The sequence below is a fragment of the Centropristis striata genome, chromosome 3 (assembly GCF_030273125.1).
Source record: "Centropristis striata isolate RG_2023a ecotype Rhode Island chromosome 3, C.striata_1.0, whole genome shotgun sequence".
In the NCBI taxonomy this organism is placed as follows: Eukaryota; Metazoa; Chordata; class Actinopteri; order Perciformes; family Serranidae; genus Centropristis; species Centropristis striata.
Window position 1 is genome coordinate 43,343,957 of NC_081519.1, and position 22,131 is coordinate 43,366,087.

General features: G+C 35.5%; 3 protein-coding genes across 3 annotated transcripts in view; all 3 read right to left on the reverse strand.

Moving 5' to 3' along the window:
* Positions 1–2,788: 2,788 nt before the first annotated feature.
* On the reverse strand, positions 2,789–5,268 carry LOC131969168 (V-set domain-containing T-cell activation inhibitor 1-like). Its single transcript, XM_059330345.1, has 3 exons — positions 5,169–5,268; positions 4,763–5,086; positions 2,789–4,021 (listed from the first exon to the last, which is right to left on the reverse strand). Exons 1-3 carry the CDS (start codon positions 5,251–5,253, stop codon positions 3,987–3,989), a joined length of 444 nt encoding a protein of 147 aa, XP_059186328.1. The 5' UTR covers positions 5,254–5,268; the 3' UTR covers positions 2,789–3,986.
* A 2,913-nt stretch (positions 5,269–8,181) lies between these two features.
* The window catches only part of LOC131969160 (CD276 antigen homolog), a 35,371-nt gene continuing 21,421 nt past the window's right edge, over positions 8,182–22,131 (reverse strand). Inside the window, exons 7-8 of the mRNA XM_059330333.1 lie at positions 9,890–9,997; positions 8,182–8,929 (exon numbers count right to left, since the gene is read on the reverse strand). Coding sequence (XP_059186316.1) covers positions 8,850–8,929; positions 9,890–9,997 — 188 coding nt within the window. The 3' untranslated portion in view covers positions 8,182–8,849. The remainder of the gene's footprint in view (positions 8,930–9,889; positions 9,998–22,131) is intronic.
* LOC131969167 (CD276 antigen homolog) lies at positions 17,215–19,857 on the reverse strand. The gene is made up of 3 exons (XM_059330344.1): positions 19,701–19,857; positions 17,534–17,887; positions 17,215–17,434 (listed from the first exon to the last, which is right to left on the reverse strand). The coding sequence occupies exons 1-3, from the start codon at positions 19,768–19,770 to the stop codon at positions 17,415–17,417; spliced, it is 444 nt and encodes a 147-aa protein (XP_059186327.1). The 5' UTR covers positions 19,771–19,857; the 3' UTR covers positions 17,215–17,414.

The window sequence follows — 22,131 nt, forward strand, 5'->3', positions numbered from 1 at the left end:
TCTCAGAGAGTAAAATAATGAGTCATCTGGTCTCAGGATGTTTCTAACAAGCTCTCAGGAAGTCATCTGGAGGATCAGAGCAGAAAACTCTGCTGGACTTGTTTTATGCTTTTTGTCATCATGAAAGTAGAAACTAACTTTAGAGAAAAGCAGCTCAGAATCAGAGCTGACCTTCAGTCTGTGCAGGACGGGGAGAAAACTTTAGCTTGGGTTTTACATTTTTGTTATTATTTTTGATGTAACTAAAGTCTTCAAGTATTTTATCTCATCAGCGTCTTGTGATCAAACAGCATGTTTGTACAAGGGTCAGTGACAAATAAGGGTTGGCAAGATGTCAAATGGTGTAACCACAAACAAATGGCAAATAAAAAATACTTCATCCACCTACATTGTATTTAAGTGGACTTATATAATTACTTCATTTTAAAAAACATCAAATTATTTTTTTTTAATCATTTCTACATTTACACATTTTCGTCAATATTGAGCAGAACATATTCTAAATACAACCATTTTTTTCTAAAGTTTTGACAAATTGTGTAAAAATGTGTTATATACCATAATGTTGCAATGTAAACGTGGACTGTACATTTTTTTTCACATTTTAGTTCACATTTATTTCCCTGTATATAATCAGATTTTTATGGGGAAAAAAATTCTGGTTACACCAACTGACACTGGGTTAGATCACGTCATTGATCCACAAATCAAATCTGATTTTCAGGTGATCTTCAGGATGAGAGCAGCTTCAGGAGGCAGAGATCAGATTTCTCTGACTAAACACAAAGTTTACTTTGTCTCTATTTAATCTGTGAATTTGAGCGTTATTTAATTGGCCAAAGACTAAAATCACAGGTTTTCCTCGAGGCGTTTTACAATCTGTACATTAGACGACACACTCTGTCCTGCAGAGTGTGTTAATTCAGCACAGACTGTGTGTATGCCAGCAGTTTGTTAGCATTTATAATCTCAACATTTAGCAAACAATTCTTTCAGATGTTTCCCCTCCCTTCCTACTTCTGCCTCTGATCTCTGAAGTGGAGTCTCAGAGTCTCAGTAGGAGTGTGAAGTTTTCACTCAGTTTTTTAAATCACAATTTGTGTTCATTCTGATCGTACATTAAAAAATGTAAATATAAAGATACCATGAAGGATCTCACCACTGATATGGACAAATGTCTCAGCAGAAATCTGATGGTGGATCGTCTCCTGAGTGACCACGCAGTGATAGTTGTCAGTTTTAGTCACAGTAGCGTTGAGAGTGATGTAGAAACGACCTCCTCTCTCTGAGACCTGTGGTTCTTCAGCAGGAACTTTGTTTCCAGAACCGTCCCTCCACTCCACTGAAGGTTCTGGAGAAGCTCCTCTAACAACACACTGCAGCAGAGACCAGTCCTTCGTTTGATCCAGTGTCTTGATAGTTGGTTCTGGAGCTGCACCTGGTAACATATATTTAACTTACAATTCAATTCATTTAATTAAAAAAAATACAATTTTTCAAGCATAATTTGATAGGACACTACATTAAAACACATGTAACTTCCTTCCATAAGTTTGATGAAAGCATTTTTTTTGCATTTTGGAGCTTTGTTAATATTGTAAATTTATGTATGTGTCTATTTAACTAATTTGCATTGTGTATTACTTGCAGATGATTTAAAGGGTTTAAAGATCATTTCTTGTTTATGTTATTTGGGTCGGTGACAAATAAGGGTTGGCAAGATGTCAAATGGTGTAACCACAATAAATTATAAATATTAAATACTTCATCCACCTACATTGTAATTAAGTGGACTTATACATATAATTATTTAATTTTAAAAAACATCAAATTATTTTTTTCTTTTTTTGTATTTCTACATTTTCACATTTTGTCAATATTGAGCAGAACACATTCTAAATACAGCCATTTTTTCAAAATTTTTGACAAATTATGTAAAAAAAAAATGTATATACCATAGTGTTTCAATGTAAACGTGGATTGTATTTTTTTCTCATTTTAGTTCACATTTATTTCCCTGAATATAATCAGATTTTTATGGGAAAAAAATTACTGGTTACACCAACTGACACTGCATTGAATCACGTAATTGACCCATTTATGTCATTAACACAGACGCTAAAACAGGACTGAATTATGTAGAAAAAAATTTAAACAAAGAAACTAATGTCTTTTCCATGAAATTATAAACCTTAAACCTTAAGACAAATTCAGAAAGACGAGAACCCAAGGAAAAGTCTTGAGGCTGATTTTTTTAAATGTGTAGCACAACTCCATTATTGTAAAGTTTTGTGTTAAATTCTTCTCTATTTATGAAACTGCCATACAGTGTTTGATAGAGAAAACATCACAGTAATGCATGGCCTCACATAAATACTGTAAACAAGAATCACACATCCTGCAGACCTGAAACAAACAAATAAACAAACAGGTAAATGTCTCCAGTTTTAAGAAGTGATGTGTAGTTTCAATCTTTTTACACCTTAATCTCAAAATAATTATGTCAGTCTGTTTCACACTGAGAATAATAAAGTTTTCTGGATTATATCAAACCTGTGACCTAATCCAGGTGACAGGTAGAGAGTGACGTCATTAAACCAGGACTCACCTGGGATCTTTTCCTCTGATCTGTCTTTTAATGTTATAAAGCGCGGAGGTTGCAGGCGACCCGAGATTTACAGTAAAACAGAATAAATAAATAAACTACATGTTTTCATGCTGACTGTAGAAGTCACTACAGACATTTTATACCTCGTTTGAAACCTTAAAACTTCGTTTTTTCAACGGATTTAACAATCTAACTTTAGGATTTACGACATAAAAACCGTCGATTTTTACTTTACGGCAGTAAACAGTTAGCATCTTAGCTGCTATCCTGTCTAGCCGCAGTTAAAATGTATTTATAGGTGGAAAAACAGACATTTATAGACAAACAGCGGCTCGTTTTAAACAACAAAAGTCCACCGATTAGATTTACCTCGTTGAAGTTCAGCGGAAGTTAAAAATAACGTGAATAAAAGTAAATTGTGTCCCTCGTTTAGTTTCAGCGCCGCTCGTCAAACTTCCAAATCAAATTATTTTCAGTTAGTTTAAAGTTTTGACAAAAGATTTGACCAATCAGGTTCAGTATCTCTGACATCAGGAAACGCCCCGGAACCTAATGAACCAATCCGCATCTTTCTGCGACATAAAGTGACGTCACTACTGGACTTTTAATTCAATCAACCAATCAGAAGAGAGCATCTCTGCATGAGCTCCACGTGTTTGTTATTGACAGCTGCTATCAACCAATGGTGAGTCAGCACCGTGAAAACACGGTGAGTTGGTAGCCAATTAAATCACCTGCCTGACCATATATGGAAGTTAATGCAGCTGGATTTACTGTGGTAGTGGGACACCCACAGAACAGAGAAACTTTATTTATATGTTTATGGAGGCCTGATTCAATTATTATAAATATATAAATCTGTATTTAAATATTAGAAACATATTTTTATAGACAGATTTAACACTTAGGGACATTTTCTCAGAATCATAAAGAGATTTATTATCATCATTTGGTAACTTTATTAAAGTTTTAGAGAGCTCTGGAGTCCTCTGCTGGAGATGCTCTGTACTGCACTTTCTAAAATATCTCAGAGACACTTCTGTCAATCAAACTAAAATTAAGTACAGATATTAAAGACAAACTGTGGGAGAGATCCTGTGAATTTCAGCCTGGTGGCTTATATTATGACTGACTTACTGTATTTAAAATATGAAATAAAAGTAAAAGAACAAGAAAACTTCTATTTTTTCCTTTTTAATATTTTACAAATTCAACTCTTTCAGAGTCTGAAGTGAGATCAAAACACCTGATGAAACCTAATGAGTGTTTGTTTTTAAATTATGTAATTTACATGTATCATTTCCTCATGTTTCTGGTATTATACAGTTTAAAATGTGCTGCTATGAAGAGACAGAAATACACATAATCAATATGAGCCTCAAGAGGTTAAGACAGAGCGCTCTGGATCAGGATCTAAAAGGAAAAACAGAACATTGTTATTTTAGAGTGATTATGTGACATTATTAACATGTAAAAACAAAACCTGAGACTGTTATTGGTTCTGGATGATTGTGATAATTCATCCAATAGTTGTGAAAATATCTCAGTCTGGACCAAAGTGATGGAGCACATCAAGTTTCAGGGTTTTGTGAAGAAACAAACAAACAAACAAATCCTCAGTATTTAAAAAACAAAACAAAAAAACCCAATATTAATAAAAAAAATATATTACCCGAAATTAATCACTATAAATAAAGTTAAGTTAATAAGTTACACACTCTAAAAAAAAATCTGAAAATAACTGGACAAACAAATAAATAACTTAAAGTTGACGATGACCTGTTTAACAGTCTAAAGATTGTTTTAATTATCAATTAAATTACAATTATTTTCTTGATTAATTGTTTTGGTCCATAAAATATCAAAAAATTGACTCTGCGTGCTTCTCAAAAACCCAAGTTGATGTCTTTAAATGTCTTGTTTTATCAGAACAAATCCCAAAATATTGAGTTTAATCTCATATAAAACAAGGGAAAATAAGTAAATCTCCATATTTAAGAGGCTGAAAACAGCATTCTCTGACATTTTAGTATGAAATATTTGTTGTAATTATTTTTCTAGAGCTCAAATAATTGATTTGTTGACAGATTGTTGCAGCTCTAAGACATTTTAAACACTTAAAATAAATGCAAAGTGATTTATAAAAGCACTGACCGACAAACAGAGTGATGTGGGACGTTTGTTTCTTTGGGAAAGTGCAGGTGTAGTTTCCGCTGTCGGCCATCTTTGTTTTCTGGACTCTTATGGAGGCGTTTCCGTGCTTCAGTTCATCCTGAAAATGAGAAACGCGTCCTTTGAACTGCTCGCTCTGACCTTCTCGCCCGTTGTTGTAATGTTTTCCTGCCTCATAGAAGAAAACCTCCAGACCGTCTTTCTTCCAGTCAAACACCGTTTTCTCAACGTTCTCCTTGTTGCCGCGGGAACACGGTAAAACGACATCACCTCCTTCTTGCACCGCCACTCTGACCACACCTGCTCCTGGAGGAGACAAACACAAGTTGTGATCTGGAGGAACTCAAAGCGTCCAATCAGGAACTCTCTGCTGAGACAAAGTGAGAACCTCTGAAGCTGAAAACTGAAGTCAGAGCAGAAGCTGCAGTTCCTCTTTTGGCCTCTTGAGGCTCTAAAAGTGAGTCAGTCTCCATAGACCTCCATGTTAAAATGTTCAACTGTAGCAGAAATAAACATGGAACAGCCTGGTACAAAACATGTTTTGGTCTCTGTAGATAATTTACTCCATCATGATAACTGTGAGAGGGGTAAATGTATATATAACTCACCTATTTAAAGTTTTACATCGGGGGTCTCAAACTCAAATTACCTGGGGGCCACTGGAGGCAGTATCAAAATGATTAAAAAAAAGACACAAAATGACCAAAAAAAAGACACAAAATGACAAAAAAAAAGACACAAAATGACTAAAAAAGACACAAAATGACAAAAAAAAGATACAAAATTATTTAAAAAAGACACAAAATGACCCAAAACACCTGTTGAACCTTTCTGTGTTTTACCCCAAGAATATAACACTGTATGACCCAGTGTCTTCTCCTCCTTCTACACTCCTTGTTCTTTTGTCATAAGACCATCCTTTATAAAAAATATTTGATCTAACTTAGTTTTTATTATAACACATATTATTTGTAAAATGATCACATACACAGAGCTTATGATAACATATAAGTGCAGGACGAATACCAGCTTAAATAAAAAGACATTTTGAGTCTGCAGCAGGCCTCTCCCATGACTAAGGCTTGTGTTTATCACTTTAATGCAGCAGCTGATAAAGGTGGAGCTCATTTAATCACATTATATACTGCTGAGAAGTTTATTCTATCATAAATCATCATTGTTGATTCTTTTTTCTATTAATAATCTGAATTAAAAACAGGTTTCTAGCCTATGAGATAGATAGAATAGATTACAGATAGAATAGAATACATATTTATGTTTAATCTATTATTAATAATACTATGATAATGGGTAACATATATTTTTTTAATTCTTTGATATAATTATAATTATTTCCTGATCAGTAAAACCTCTCAGACAGATTTAATATGAGTGATCAATATGAGAGATGATTGATCAGATGTGATCAGCTTTGACTTGAAGCTTTGCTCGGAAACAGCGTCTCATTTCTCTGCAGGATGGAGACCATAGATATATATAGAAAGACTTTCTCATAGGTGTCTATGGGGGAGACGCCCCGCTAAATGCTGCGCAGCTCTCTGATGACTGTAATGGATCAGAAGGAGGCTGTAATTAAAGCTGATCAGCACATATCGATCCCTGATCATTAGTAGACATAGATTACACAGGACTGGTTCCAAACGGAGCTAAATGCTGAAGAGAAACTTCATTCAAAGATAAAACACTTGAGTGTAAATATTAATGTTCTCACCGTTTTCATCAGCAGACGTTTTTCCACAGAGAGTCAGGAGACAGAGACACAGGACAGAAATCAGCTTCATGCTGGTTCAAGAGTCACCATCAAACATCACACAACCGTTTTTACTCCAACGGACATTTAACGGCTGCTTCCGGTGGTCCTTCACAATAAAACACCCGCCTACACTCAGGATGACCTCATCACATCCGGACACTCACTGACACAAACATTTTAAAGTGGAAGTCATATTTACTACAATTTACTTTGTTTAAAATAATAATACTGTAAAAATCACACAACTGTTCCCTTCACTTTGTTCATGACTGTTTACAATTTTTCATCAACAACAAATAAAAATACATTTTCCTCACTTGACTTTTCTTAATGATATTTAGCTCATAATATTTTTTCAGTGGTGAAAGAAGTGTTCGGACTCTTTATATTTCTCAAGTTAAAGTACTAATACCATGTAAAAATACTCTACTACAAGTACAAATCTTTAAATGAAGTAAAATCACTTTTGTTTGTTTGATCAAACTTTGAACACGGAAACATTAAAAACAGTCACAACATGATTTGGTTTCTTATTTTTTTATTGAAACGTTTGAAAATAAATGATGAAATCACATGAAACCTGCAGGAGCATCAACAGTAAACAACATAAACAAACATGACAGTCAACAACAGTAAACACTGTGAGAAGCTGTTATGTATGAATATAAATAGTGTGTGTGTGTGTGTGAAGAAGCCGAGCTGACTGAGTTGTTGCGGTTGTCATGGCGACTGTTGAATCGGCCGCGGCGGTTAGCTCCTGCTAGCTTCATTTAAGCTAACATTGTTTCGTACCTTTTCCTCCTCCAGCGGTGGTTTAATTTAAATATCTTACTATTAATAGTTTAATTGAAACATTAATAACTTAATGAAGTAGCTGCGGGTTTTCCTCTTTCACAGAAAAATCTGAATATTTCAGAAACTCAACTCGCTTGATAACAAACATTTTCTAACAAACTGCCAGAGCCTAGCCCCGCCCACATTAATATCCAACACTTCTGATTGGACAGAATTTAGAATTTATTTAGAGTGACATCTGGAGACAACAAATCATATTCATGACCGTTAAAAAACTAGAAATATAAAAAATAATAATCCCCTTATCTGATTGGCTACCATTATTTGTCTTTTTTGTCATAATTTTGTCTTTTTTGTTATAATTTGTCCTTTTTGTCATAATTTTCTTTTTTTTGTCATAATTTGTGTCTTTTTTGTTATAATTTGTGTCCTTCACAGGGCTGTGTAGCAACATATTATTATTATTGACTAATAATAAGACAAAGTTATTCTCACCATATGCGTTTCAAAGTAATCTGACTCAACCCTGCTTATTCATATACTTTATTAAAAAGTATTAAAGTATTAAAAGTACTAATATTTACCTCTGAGATGTCATGGAGCAAAGTTAGAAAAAAAAATGGAAATCAGTCAATCAGATGGTTTGATGTTTTTCACTTTTTATTTAAAGGTTTTTATACAAATGATGAAATCAAATGAAACGTGCAGGAGCATCATCAGTAAACAACATAAACAAACATCACAGTCAACAACAGTAAACACTCCAGTGTCCAGTTTACCTGAGAAGCTGTTAGCATTAGCTTTAGCCTGGTGTACCTAATAAACTGGACACTGAGCACCTGAACAAATAAAAACAAACACAACATGATCGTCCCAAATAATGACAATATAAAAACAAGATCAGAATAAAAACAGTCTCATAATATTTGACTTTAGCTTCAAAATGTTGACATTAGTTTTCCTTCAGTTCAGTGAAGTCTCATGTTTCTGTTCATGTCTCACTTTGGACCTTTAAGAACTCCAAGCAGCAGATAATATTTGGTACCTGGAGACATTTATACAGCACTTTATATTAATAATAATCTTGTTGTAATGATGAATAAATAAAGTCCAGTATGATAAATGTAAACAGTGTGAGGTTTGATCAATAAATGACAGTTAACAGACTGATAGTGTTGAACTGTTGTGGAGCATTTTAAAGGCGTTACGTTAGAAACAAACTAGTTTCTACGTCGTGTTGTTGGAGCTCGTCTGAAGACAAAAGTCTTGTTTTGTTCTTCACAACGTCCTCACTCTCTGATCACTGAAAAGTCAAGTTTTCATCCATTGACCCTTAAAAGCAGCTAAATAAAGAGCAAAGTAAGGAGCGTTTCCCTCCACCACTGTTGTGTGAATGTGTGGAGATAAAGGGCAGATGGAGGCGATTCTCCAGTCGCTGCAGAAGAAGACGAGCTGCTTCAAAGAGCTGCGGTCAAAGCTGAAACCATGGAAAGATGTTGTTCACAGCTCACGTGGAGTTTCTGGATCCTGCAGCTTCTCTGACTGACTGCAGTCGTCCAGCGGTCGTCTCTTCTTGTCGTCTGCAGGAAGAAAACAAGATGAGAAGAAGACGACAAGACCACAGCTGACCTGATCCCACAAAACAGAAAACACACTGAGGAGAAAACACCAGAAACACACAGAAGATGATTCAATCCAATCCAATCCCCCTTTATTTGTACAGCACATTTAAACAACACAAATGTCTCCAAAGTGCTGTACATAAAATCAACAATAAAACAAACAATTCCATATACCAATCAGCAATAAATAATAAGTGTATAAATCTAAAATGATGCCATAAATAAAACAATACAATCAATCAGATAAACATAGTAAAATAAAATAAAAGACTTAGTTAAAAGTAGTAAAATAAATAAAATAAATAAAAGACACAGAGGACCACAAAACTCACGCAGTGTTAAAAAGCCAAGGAATAAAAATGGGTTTTGAGACGAGACTTAAAACATTCCACTGTGGGGGCTGTTGGGACATGGAGGGGGAGGGCGGTCCAGAGTCTGGGGCCCACCACAGAGAAAGCCCTGTCCCCCCTGGTTTTAAGTCTTGCTCTAGGGACCACGAGCTGGAGCTGGAGCCCTCGGACCTCAATTCACGCGCTGGAGTATAAATTTGGATGAGGTCCTTGATGTACTGTGGGGCCAGTCCATTCAAAGCTTTAAAAACAAACAATAAAATCTTAAAATCAATCCGAAAATTAACTGGAAGCCAGTGCAAAGAAGCAAGGATCAGGGTAATGTGTTCCCGCTTTTTGGCCCCTGTTAAAAGTCGTGCCGCGGCGTTCTGGACTAACTGCAAACGAGAGAGGGCTTTGTGGCTGATGCCTGAGTACAGAGCATTGCAGTAGTCCAGTCGACTTGAAATAAAAGCGTGCACGATCTGTTCAAAGAGGTTAAAAGATAAAAACGGTTTCACTTTTGTTAAAAGATGAAGATGATAAACACAAGATTCATATGATAATAATAAACATTAGTTAAACTCACCATTTTTACTTCTGATGTGTATGACGACAACCACAGCCAGAATGATGCTTACAACAACAGAAAATACAGCAAGAACAGCAAATCCAACGATCCATCCAGTGTTTGATTCTGGAAGAGAAGAGAAAGTTTCAGAGTCTCAGAATGAAACTGTGAATCATCAACAGCAGGTTGAACATCAGTCGACACAAAGAACAACTGAAGGAGTTCATGCTGCTGAAACCACAAGATTCATTTACTATCAACTTACTACCTCCTACATTCCTTTCCTCGCCTCCTCTCCTTGATTCCTTTCCTTGCCTCCTCTCCTCTGGTCTTAGTCCCTCCCTAAGGAGATAGGAGCTGAAGGAGGCGAGGAGGAGACGAGGAGAGAGGAGTCAAGGCAGCAGCGTTTAACTAAATGAGACTTTGTTTCCTCTGTCTGGGGATTTCCACCGGGCGCGTTACGGCCGTGGAACGGCAGCATATCGAGCCAGCCGTATACACGAAATAACGAGAACACGTGATAATCCTGAACATACGGGAGACCGCTAGATCCCGTGATAAACTGTGTGTATAAAGTAAACAACAAGAACAACAAACAGCTTACTTTGCTTCTCCAACATGGAAGATCTGTTGATTTGACCATCTATCCTTATAAATAAACAATGTGTTATGTCATAAATGATTAAACTGCGTATTGTGTTTTATTTTGAAAGGGGGCGGTTACGTTGATTTCCTGTCTGGTGCAATCTGCTCTGTTGAGCTTGACGCGGTTCATCAGCAGCTCTCAGAGAAAATAGAAATGCTTCAGATTGATGTAGCAGAGGAGCGGAGAGCCACTGGGACGTTATTTTAACCTTTGAACTCTGCAGCAGAAACAGTTAAATCTCTCTTTGGTGTTTATGATTATTGTGATGTCGTTTCATTGAGTTTCTTTAAATTCTTTACATCAATAAAATTTGAACAACTGAAGCTAAAAGATTATTTAAGTTAATAAACCATAATAATTAATAAAAGTATTGAAATTGGACCAAAACTAAAAATATGTATCTGACACATTTTGTCATCAAATCTTACTAAATCTTTCTTAAACATGTTGATCCAAAATATTTCTAAATGTAGAAACATTAAAATATTTATTTTATTCTCTGAAAGTTATTTGAACTGTTTAAATGTATTAGTTTTTGAGAAATCCTAATTTTTATGAGAAGAGTTGATTTGATAGTTTCCTCTGTAATAGAAATATTTGGTATTTATGATTATTGTGATGTCGTTTATTTGAGTTTCTTTAAATTCTTCATATCAATAAAATCTGAACAACTGAAGCTAAAAGGTTATTAAGTTAATAAATCATAATAATTAATAAAAGTATTGAAATTGTGCCATAAATTAAAAGAATATATACAAATCTGACACATTTTTCATCAAATCTTACTAAAAGATGTTGATTAAAAATATTTCTAAATGTAGTAACATGAACAAAATATTTCTTTCCACTCGGTAAATTATTTGAATATTTTACAACTTTTAGTATTTGAAAAATATTAATTTTTATAGTTTCATCTGTAACAGAAATATTTGGTATTTATGATTATTGTGATGTCGTTTCTTTGAGTTTCTTTAAATTCTTCATATCAATAAAATCCGAACAACTGAAGCTAAAAGGTGATTTAAGTTAATAAACCATAATATTGAATATTTCTCTCTGGCTCCAACACGCTTTATAACACAGTTTGGCTCCGCCCACAGCGTGACGTGATGATGTCATCATGAGCGGTTGCCGTGGCGACGTGACAGACAGAAGCCTCAGGTTTCTGCTGCTGAAAGAATGAACGCTCTAGTTATTATGGTTTTTATTTCTCATGGATTTAAAGAGGAACAAGTCAAAAACGCTTCATCACTGACTTGTTAAATTAATCACTATTTTAACTAGATTGTTATCAACAAATCCACATTTTCAGAGCTGACTGTTGTTATAAAACTAAACATTTCCTCTTTATCTGAATGTAAAAACTAAAGAGCTGTTGAACATAGAAACACTGGGAGCTTTACAGGATATTTCACCTTTTATTTCTGTATTTTGATCTTTTTTTAGACTAATTTCAGTGGTCCTGCTGTGTTTGTGACTCCCGTTGTATAATAAAGTGTTGAACTTGATAAGTGTCTCCTGGAGGATGGAGGAGACTCACTAATCTAAACCAGTTCAGATGAAAGCAGCAGTGGATGAATGTGACAGGAATCACATCAAGTTGTAAAGTAGAAACTAGAAGTTAAAAGGTGAAGCTGCAGCGTGTTCAGCTGCTTCAGCTGGAATGAAGCCACACTCTGCTGCTCTTGTCAAGCTCAAAGTCTTTTCTGATGTGAAAAAGGCTCCAGAAAGACATTTTAGTGACTTTACAAAGTGTGTGAGAGGAGATGAGGCTGCTGCTGGTTCACACAGCTCCACAATGATCCAGATTCATCAAACACAATCAGCTGCAGCTTCACTAATACACAGAAACAAAGAGAAGCAGCATTTCTCTCTTTACCTCAACACTTTGACTCTTTAACCTGCAGAGTTTATACATGTGGAGCCGCCACACATTCACGAAATGAACAGGTAAATATAAGGTTTTTTATTTCTCTGTCATTTTATCCATTTTTAATAAAATGATATCCATCTTTGTCTTTTCATCAGTTTTGTCTATATTTTATTTAGTCTTTTGTTGCATTTTATTTATTAGCATTTTTCATTCTTTTTTGTATTTTTATCAGTTTCATTTATCTTTTATTGCATTTTATTGATTTCATAACGTATTCTTGCTTGTATTTTTATGTAATTTTTAAATCATTTTTGTTGTTTCCCCTAGTTTTACTATAATTAGTGTGTTAAAGTGTTATTTAAGTTTTCATTCTTTTTGTCATGTTTATTGATTTTGTGCGTTGGTCTCTAGTTTAGTCATATTTGTCTTTTTTGTCTTTATCAATCTTTGTCTTTTTTTAGTTTAATCTATTTTTTAGTCTTTTTTTGCAATATATTTGTTATCTTTATTTATTTCTGTTTGTCATTTCTTAAATTTGTAATCTAGTTTTTATCTTACTTGGTTTCACTATAATTACTCTTCTTCTATCTCTTAAGTGTTTCTTTTTTTTTCTTTTTATCACATTTGTTTAAATCATTCTTATAGATTTTGTGCATTGGTCTCTAGTTATTAAATTTATTTTTGTCTTTTCTGTTTTTCTGTTCTTCTCTTGTTCTCAGTTTGTTGATCATCTGTGAAGAACTTTGAGCTGAACTGACCTGTATGAAAGCTGCTGTAATAATAAAGTTTGATTGATTGATTGATTGAAAAACATCAGAATAGTGCTGTGAACACAATGAATATTAAAATATGGTTCCAATACTCTCTTCTCTCAGACTCTCTGGTGTTGACCTTGTTTTTCCTTTTTCTCTGAGTTTTGACATCAGTTCTTCTCTCCTCAATCCACAGATTTAATCTGGGAGGTAAAAGTTATTTATGTTTTATAATATGCTCCATTTAATGGACATCAGGTCAATCTGTTTTTTTAAACACCTAAAAACTAACACACACTTCTAAAACCTAAATGTAATATAGTTAAGACTGTCATAAATGAAAAAAACAGCACCATTATTATTATTATTATTATTATTATGAATAGAAACTTCTCTTGATATTGTAGATATTGTCTTTTATGCTCTATTTAAAACGTCTTTCATGTCTAAACTCAAACTACACACAACTGGCATTATTTTTATAGTTCATAGCTCTCGGAAAATGGAAGGAAAATGCCGTTTTCCACCATCAATAACCTGTTCTAAATATGAGGGTATAGATGTTTTTTTCCCATCTATTTTCATATTTTAGACTTCACCTGCGTAGTGCTGCTTACTTGTGCAATGATAGTATGTTGAAGTCTATATGTTTTGGTGTTAAGATTGTATATTTTCTTAAGTCTATATATTCTGCTATATCCACTATTTTTATATATACCGAATTTCCAATAAAGTACTTGTGATTCTGATTATGGAGCGCACACATTTTTCACAGATAACCTCCTTAATTACTGTGTCAAAGTGCCGATCGCCGACCGTTTCTCCTTTGGTTTAACATGGATTATTATTATTATTATCATTATTATTATTATTATTATTATTATGGAGATGTTAACGCTGCAGGTGAACAGCGATCCATGACCACAGATCCCTCTCTCCGGAGAAAAAACGTGTGTGGGAAATCCTTTCAGAATAAGTCAGGTGTGGTGCATATTTGATCCCGTATGTGATGTTTAATTGGGACAACAAGTTAAGTGTGGCTTATGAACTGATGCGTAAAAATGATTTTGGCAGCATTACGCACTGGCAGCTCTAACGGCTCTGACCTCGTTCAATAACGGCGTTTAGAAGGAGCGTGTGTGGAGGGACCCTTCTGCCATGGTGCAGCTCTCTGATCTGGCTGGTTAACAGCCACAGTGACATCTTGTTGCTGAGGCACTAAAAAGCTCATTTTTCCTGCCTCCACACCGGAGATCACCACGTCCACCTCGCGCGTAGTGGCAGTAAGTTGATTTGTCGTTGTTTTGTCGAAAATCAGCGGGCATGCCGGCGATTTATAGTCATTTGTGTTTTTATTTTGGGGCGGGGCCGGGGCGTGGCTGGTGGCTCGTGCATGTGCGCTCAGTTCCACGCTGGTTGGGATGTATCACAGAAAGGTGCGCTGAACCTGGCGTAAGAACAGTTTGATATATGTGGAGGTGAGTTTGCGTAGGTACTTTCCTAGTTTTGGGAGTACGCCATCTTTCAGTATGAAAGCTACGCACTCTTTGATACATGAGGCCCCTGGTCTCAGGAGGATGTTTCTAACAAGCTCTCAGGAAGTCATCTGGAGGATTAGAGCAGAAAACTCTGCTGGACTTGTTTTCTGCTTTTTGTCAACATGAAAGTAGAAACAAACTTTAGAGAAAAGCAGCTCAGAATCACAGTGTGACTGTGGATCATGAACAGAGAGTTTCAGTGTCTCACTAGAAAGATTCTTAACTCAGCTTCAAACATTTTCAATGCGTGAACTTTGTGAACACTGAAAGATAAACCGCTTAATTTATATAATAATGAAATATAAAAATACAATTTAGAGACTCTTACCTGCGATATAAACATGAGTCTGAGCTTCAGTCTGATGGTTGATAGTTTTCTGTGTGACGACGCAGTGTAGTTGTCAGTTTTAGTCACAGTAGCGTTGAGAGTGATGTAGAAACGACCTCCTCTCTCTGAGACCTGCGGTTCTTCAGCAGGAACTTTGTTTCCAGAACCGTCCCTCCACTCCACTGAAGGTTCTGGAGAAGCTCCTCTAACAACACACTGCAGTAACGCCTGGTCCTTTGTGACTTCAAGTGACGTGACAGACGGCTCTGGAGCTGCACCTGTAAACACATGATGAACTATAACTTACTGTATGAGGAACATTTACAGGATTTGACATAATGTTTTATACTGGGTTGTTTATTTTTTGCCCACTCTCTTTTTACCAGTTTGTACATGAGGATTACAGTGTTTAAGAACGATGCAAAGAGAGAGAGAGAAGCAGAAATGCACAATATTAACCTTGGTTGCACATCTCTGTATTGTTTGACAGGACATGATATTAAGTTTGACAATACCGCAATCTTTTCCAGTTTTCTGGTTGTTTTCTCCGGTTTATTAAGTTATGGTGGTAAATTCATTTAATTTGGTTTCAAAATTGAGCTAGGTTTTGCAGTATTTTCAGATTTTCCTAGCTCCTTGTTGGTTCAATAATTAAATGGGAAAAAAAGATTCTAATTTCTTCAAATTGTGTATTTTACAGATGCTAAAATAATAGAATATGTAAAAACTGAAATAGTATGACACAAGGGTTTTTGTCATACTAGTTAATTATAAATTGGTATCAAACACACAATAGATTCAATTTAAAATTAATTAATATTACTGTGCAAGTACATTTATTAGTTTTCTAGATACTTGTGCTTTACTGGAACTCTACTTTTTTAAAATACTTTTACCCCACTACATTTCCAAGCTCAATACTACATTCATGTGGGACCTTTAGTTACTTTACAAATCAAGATTTTTCCTCTGATCTGTGACCTCATCCAGGTGACAGGTAGAGAGTGACGTCATTGAACCAGGACTCACCTGGGATCTTTTCCTCTGATCTGTCTTTTAATGTTATAAAGCGCGGAGGTTGCAGGCGACCCGAGATTTACAGTAAAACAGAATAAATAAATAAACTACATGTTTTCATGCTGACTGTAGAAGTCACTACAGACATTTTATACCTCGTTTGAAACCTTAAAACTTCGTTTTTTCAACGGATTTAACAATCTAACTTTAGGATTTACGACATAAAAACCGTCGAGTTTTACTTTACGGCAGTAAACAGTTAGCATCTTAGCTGCTATTCTGTCTAGTCACAGTTAAAATGTATTTATAGGTCGAAAAAACAGACATTTATAGACAAACAGCGGCTCGTTTTAAACAACAAAAGTCCACCGATTAGATTTACCTCGTTGAAGTTCAGCGGAAGTTAAAAATAACGTGAATAAAAGTAAATTGTGTTCCTCGTTTAGTTTCAGCGCCGCTCGTCAAACTTCCAAATCAAATTATTTTCAGTTAGTTTAAAGTTTTGACAAAAGATTTGACCAATCAGGTTCAGTATCTCTGACATCAGGAAACGCCCCGGAACCAAATGAACCAATCCGCATTTTTCTGCGACCTAAAGTGACGTCTCTATCGACTTTTAACTCAATCAACCAATCAGAGGAGAGCATCTCTCCGTGAGCACCACGTGTTTGTTATTGACAGCTGCTGTCAGCCAATGGTGAGTCAGCACCCTGAAAACACGGTGAGTTGGTAGCCAATTAAATCACCTGCCTGACCATATATGGAAGTTAATGCAGCTGGACTTACTGTGGTAGTGGGACACCCACAGAACAGAGAAACTTTATTTATATGTTTATTGAGGCCTGAATCAATGATTATGAATATATAAATCTGTATTCAAACATTAAAAACATCTTTTTATAGACAGATTTAACACTTAGGGACATTTTCTCAGAATCATAAAGAGATTTTAATCATCATTTGGTAACTTTATTAAAGTTTTAGAGAGCTCTGGAGTCCTCTGCTGGAGATGCTCTGTACTGCACTTTCTAAAATATCTCACAGACACTTCTGTCAATCAAACTAAAATTTGGTACAGATATTAAAGACAATTTGAGGAAGAGATCCTGTGAATTTCAGCCTGGTGGCCTTTATTATGACTGACTTACTGTATTTAAAATATGAAATAAAAGTAAAAGAACAAGAAAACTTCTATTTTTCGCTTTTTAATATTTTACAAATTCAACTCTTTCAGAGTCTGAAGTGAGATCAACACACCTGATGAAACCTAATGAGTGTTTGTTTTTTAATGATGTAATTTACATGTATCATTTCCTCATGTTTCTGGTATTAAACAGTTTAAAATGTGCTGGTATTAAGAGACAGAAATACACATAATCAATATGAGCCTCAAGAGGTTAAGATGTGACCTGAAAGGGAAACAAAACAAATGTTAAAGAGTTTGTTAAATATGATAAACATGGCATTTGTCTCATCTAAAACTTTAACTGTTTTATGAATTCACTCACCAACAACAAGCTCAATGTGGAATATTTGTCTTTTTGGCTTCAGACGAGGAAAATCACAGGTGTAGTTTCCACTGTCAGTCACCTTTGTGTTTCTGATGGTTATGGAGGCGTTTCCGTGTTTCAGCTCTTCTGGAAAATGAGACACTCGACCTTTGAACTGCTCACTCTGACCCTCATTCCCGTTGTTGTAATGTCTGCCTGCGTCGTACATGAACACCTCCTTCTGACGTTCATCTTTCTGAGCAGCTTTCTTCCAGTCAAACAGCTTCAACTCAATGTTCTCCTTTGTGTCGAGGGAACACGGTAAAATAACATCTCTGTCTTCTTTCACCACCACTCTGACGCCTGCTGGTCCTGGAAGATACAAACAGGAAGTCATCCCTTTGTTTACATGACAATATTTAAGGTGAGACACACATACTGAAGTTTGTTGGAACAACTAGAACCTTTCTATACATCTTTGTTGTTTGTGCACGTTGCTCCAAAAAATATTTTGCATTACCCTCCAGAATACATATTTTTAAAATGTATTTATTTATACATTCAAATTTTTTCATCCTAAATTTTTATCCTTTATATTTCTGGGTTTTTTTTTTGTCTTATCTTCTTTTCACCACAAAATTAACGACTGCTGGCCCTGGAAGGTAAAGAATATGAAGTTTGTTGGTATATTCCAATAAAACTTATGATTTGACAAGAACATTTCTGTTTGTTTGCCTCTCTTGCAGGTTGTGCTCACAAAATATTTTTGCATCGTCCTCCAAAAAACATATTTTTACAGAAAAAATATTAATATTTAAATTTTCTATCCTCACTTTTTATTCTTTATATTTATGTTTTTTTATTTCTTATTTTCCTCTTTTCGTTACCACTGGTCCTGGAAAATAAAAATATGAATAAATAATTTTGTTTGCTTGCAATATATTTAGGTTAAGACATATTGAAATATATTGTTATGATAAAATATAAACTTATGATTTAACAAGGATATTTTTTTGCACATTGTACCCCAAAAATAGACATTTTTACAATTTATTTATTTTTACATTTGCATCTTTTATATGAAGATCTTATCCTTTATTATTATTATTATTATTATTATTATTATTATTATTTTCTTAGTGTTATTTTTTTTACACACAATTCTTTTAGCACAGGTTCAGGCTCATCCCACAATTATTAATAATTCACAACATCTGACTCTTCCTCTGGTTATAGATATGATTTGTCTTTAGTAGGGCTGGGTGATACAGCAAACATCAGTATATTATGTTATTAAATTATAATTATTGATATTGGAGCTCATTTTAATCACTTTATATAGAGCTAGGTACTTTCATCAATAATAGATCATCATTATTGATTCCTTTTTGCATTAATAATTTATATTAAAAAAACAGGTTTCTATCACATATATATGATATACTATTTTTCTATTTAAATTTATGTAATAAATATTATTTATTTTAATTATTCCCTTCTCAGTAAATCTGCAGCAGGCCTCTCCCATGACTAAGGCTTGTGTTTATCACTTTAATGCAGCAGCTGATAAAGGTGGAGCTCATTTAATCACATTATATACTGCAGAGAAGTTTACTCTATCATAAATCATCATTGTTGATTCTTTTTTGTATTAATAATCTGAATTAAAAACAGGTTACTAGCCTATAAAATATATAGAATAGATGATAGATATTATATAACACATCTTTATGTTTTAATAATAATACTATGACGAGTTACATATTTATTTAATTATTTGTTATCATTTTAATTATTCTCTTCTCAGTAAAACCTCCCAGCAGCCGTTAGCCAGATTTAATATGAGTGATCAATATGAGAGATGATTGATCAGATGTGATCAGCTTTGACTTGAAGCTTTGCTCGGAAACAGCGTCTCATTTCTCTGCAGGATGGAGACCATAGATATATATAGAAAGACTTTCTCATAGATGTCTATGGGGGAGACGCCCCGCTAAATGCTGCGCAGCTCTCTGATGACTGTAATGGATCAGAAGGAGGCTGTAATTAAAGCTGATCAGCACATATCGATCCCTGATCATTAGTAGACATAGATTACACAGGACTGGTTCCAAACGGAGCTAAATGCTGAAGAGAAACTTCATTCAAAGATAAAACACTTGAGTGTAAATATTAATGTTCTCACCGTTTTCATCAGCAGACGTTTTTCCACAGAGAGTCAGGAGACAGAGACACAGGACAGAAATCAGCTTCATGCTGGTTCAAGAGTCACCATCAAACATCACACAACCGTTTTTACTCCAACGGACATTTAACGGCTGCTTCCGGTCACACCTTCACAATAAAACACCCGCTTACACTCAGGATGACCTCATCACATCCGGACACTCACTGACACAAACATTTTAAAGTGGAAGTCATATTTACTACAATTTACTTTGTTTAAAATAATAATACTGTAAAAATCACACAACTGTTCCCTTCACTTTGTTCATGACTGTTTACAATTTTTCATCAACAACAAATAAAACTAAATTTTCCTCACTTGACTTTTCTTAATGATATTCAGCTCATAATATTTTTTTCAGTGGTGAAAGAATTGTTCAGACTCTTTATATTTCTTAAGTTAAAGTATAATAACACTGTAAAAATACTCTACTACAAGTACAAATCTTCAAATGAAGTAAAATCACTTTTGTTTGTTTGATCAAACTTTGAACAAGGAAACATTAAAAACAGTCACAACATGATTTGGTTTCTTATTCTTTTATTGAAATGCTTGAAAATAAATGATGAAATCACATGAAACCTGCAGGAGCATCAACAGTAAACAACATAAACAAACATGACAGTCAACAACAGTAAACACTGTGAGTAGCTGTTATGTATGAATATAAAATAGTGTGTGTGTGTGTGAAGAAGCCGAGCTGACTCAGTTGTTGCGGTTGTCATGGTGACTGTCGAATCGGCCGCGGCGGTTAGCTCTCCTGCTAGCTCCATTTAAGCTAACATTGTTCCGTGTACTTTTTCTCCTCCAGCGGTGGTTTAATTAAAATATCTTACTATTGATAGTTTAATTGAAACATTAATTACTTTATGAAGTAGCTGCGGTTTTTCCTCTTTCACAGAAAAATCAGAATATTTCAGAAACTCAACTCGCTTGATACCAAACATGGCAACAAAGGAGAGAGGGGACACAGAGCTCTGAGGATAGTTACAATATTTATTGATCAAAAAGAAGCATAACATGTGTGTATGAGTCAGTGTAGATGGATGTGTGGGTATATGTGTGAGAGTAGATGAGATAATCAGGTCGTCAGCCAGAACAGCAGCCAGCTGCTCAGCCAGGAGAGAGGGAGAAGACTGACTCAGGCAGCCTTTTGTAGATGAGACCACACCCTGAGGCGTGGTCTGCTGAGGACGGCCCACTGCTTCCTGGTAGGGACTGAGGGGAAGCAGGCAGATGCACGGGGCCGTCACATCCCCCCCCATAAAGACGAAGAACCATAGGCTTCTGAGATACTAAGGGGTAACCGATCTGGAAAACAAAAAAGCACAGCTGTAAGAATAAATGGACACTGTCAAAATAACATAAGACTAAGCACGTGACAGTGCATCAGCAACAATATTCTCCGACCCCTTGATATGACGGATATCAAGGTTAAAGGGCTGCAAAAACAAGCACCACCTCATCAGACGCTGGTTTAGATTCTGTAATGAGTGCAGGAACGTTAGAGGAGTAGTTTATACTTGTGATCAGTATAAACTACAAGGGTTCTCCCCCCACCGACATACACTTCAAAGTGCTGCAGGGCCCAAATGAGGGCCAAGGCCTCCTTTTCAACGATAGAATAATTCAACTGATAAGAATTGAATTTCCTTGAGAAAAACCCAACTGGATGCTCAATACCATCTGGACCAGCTTGTAGAAGTGCTGCTCCAGCCCCCAGGTTACTGGCATCGACCTGAAGCTGGAAGGGGTCACCTAGCCGGGGAGCTGCCAAGACAGGTGCAGAGGAAATGAGATTTTTGACATTCACAAAAGCAAGTTCACACTGAGGGGACCAGTCAAATTTAACCTTCGCTTTCAAGAGGTTAGTCAGAGGTGCAACTACCGTGGAGAAATTCTTACAAAATCCTCGGTAGTAACCTACCATACCCAGAAACCGCATTAGCTCTTTCTTAGTAGCGGGAGTTGGAAACTGGTCAATGGCGATGACTTTAGCTCTTACAGGACACACCTGACCCTGACCAACCACCTTTCCCAAATAAGTCACTGTACCTTGAGCAAACTCACACTTTGCTATATTAATGGTCAGGTTGGCCCAAGCCAAACGTTCAAACAGAGCACGGATCTGATCAACATGTTCTGCCCAGGTCTCACTGTAGATGACAACATCATCTAAATATACTGCACATCCCTTCAAACCTGCTACTACTCTGTTCATTAGTCGCTGAAACGTAGCGGGAGCGTTCCTCAAACCAAACGGCATGACAGTGTAAGAGTAGAGGCCTGAGGGTGTAATGAATGCAGCAATGTCTTGAGCTCGTTTTGACAAGGGCACCTGCCAGTATCCCTTCAAGAGATCAAATTTGCTCACATATTTCGCAGCACC

Coding starts and splice junctions, on each gene's coding strand:
- LOC131969168 (XM_059330345.1), bottom strand. CDS start 5,253: ATGGAGACTGACTCACTTTTAGAGCCTCAAGAGGCCAAAAGAGGAACT. Junction 5,087..5,168: donor TTCAGTTTTCAGCTTCAGAG/GTTCTCACTTTG, acceptor TGTCTCCTCCAG/GAGCAGGTGTGGTCAGAGTG. Junction 4,022..4,762: donor CCACATCACTCTGTTTGTCG/GTCAGTGCTTTT, acceptor TTTTCCTTTTAG/ATCCTGATCCAGAGCGCTCT.
- LOC131969167 (XM_059330344.1), bottom strand. CDS start 19,770: ATGAAGCTGATTTCTGTCCTGTGTCTCTGTCTCCTGACTCTCTGTGGA. Junction 17,888..19,700: donor AACGTCTGCTGATGAAAACG/GTGAGAACATTA, acceptor TGTATCTTCCAG/GACCAGCAGGCGTCAGAGTG. Junction 17,435..17,533: donor CCACATTGAGCTTGTTGTTG/GTGAGTGAATTC, acceptor TTTCCCTTTCAG/GTCACATCTTAACCTCTTGA.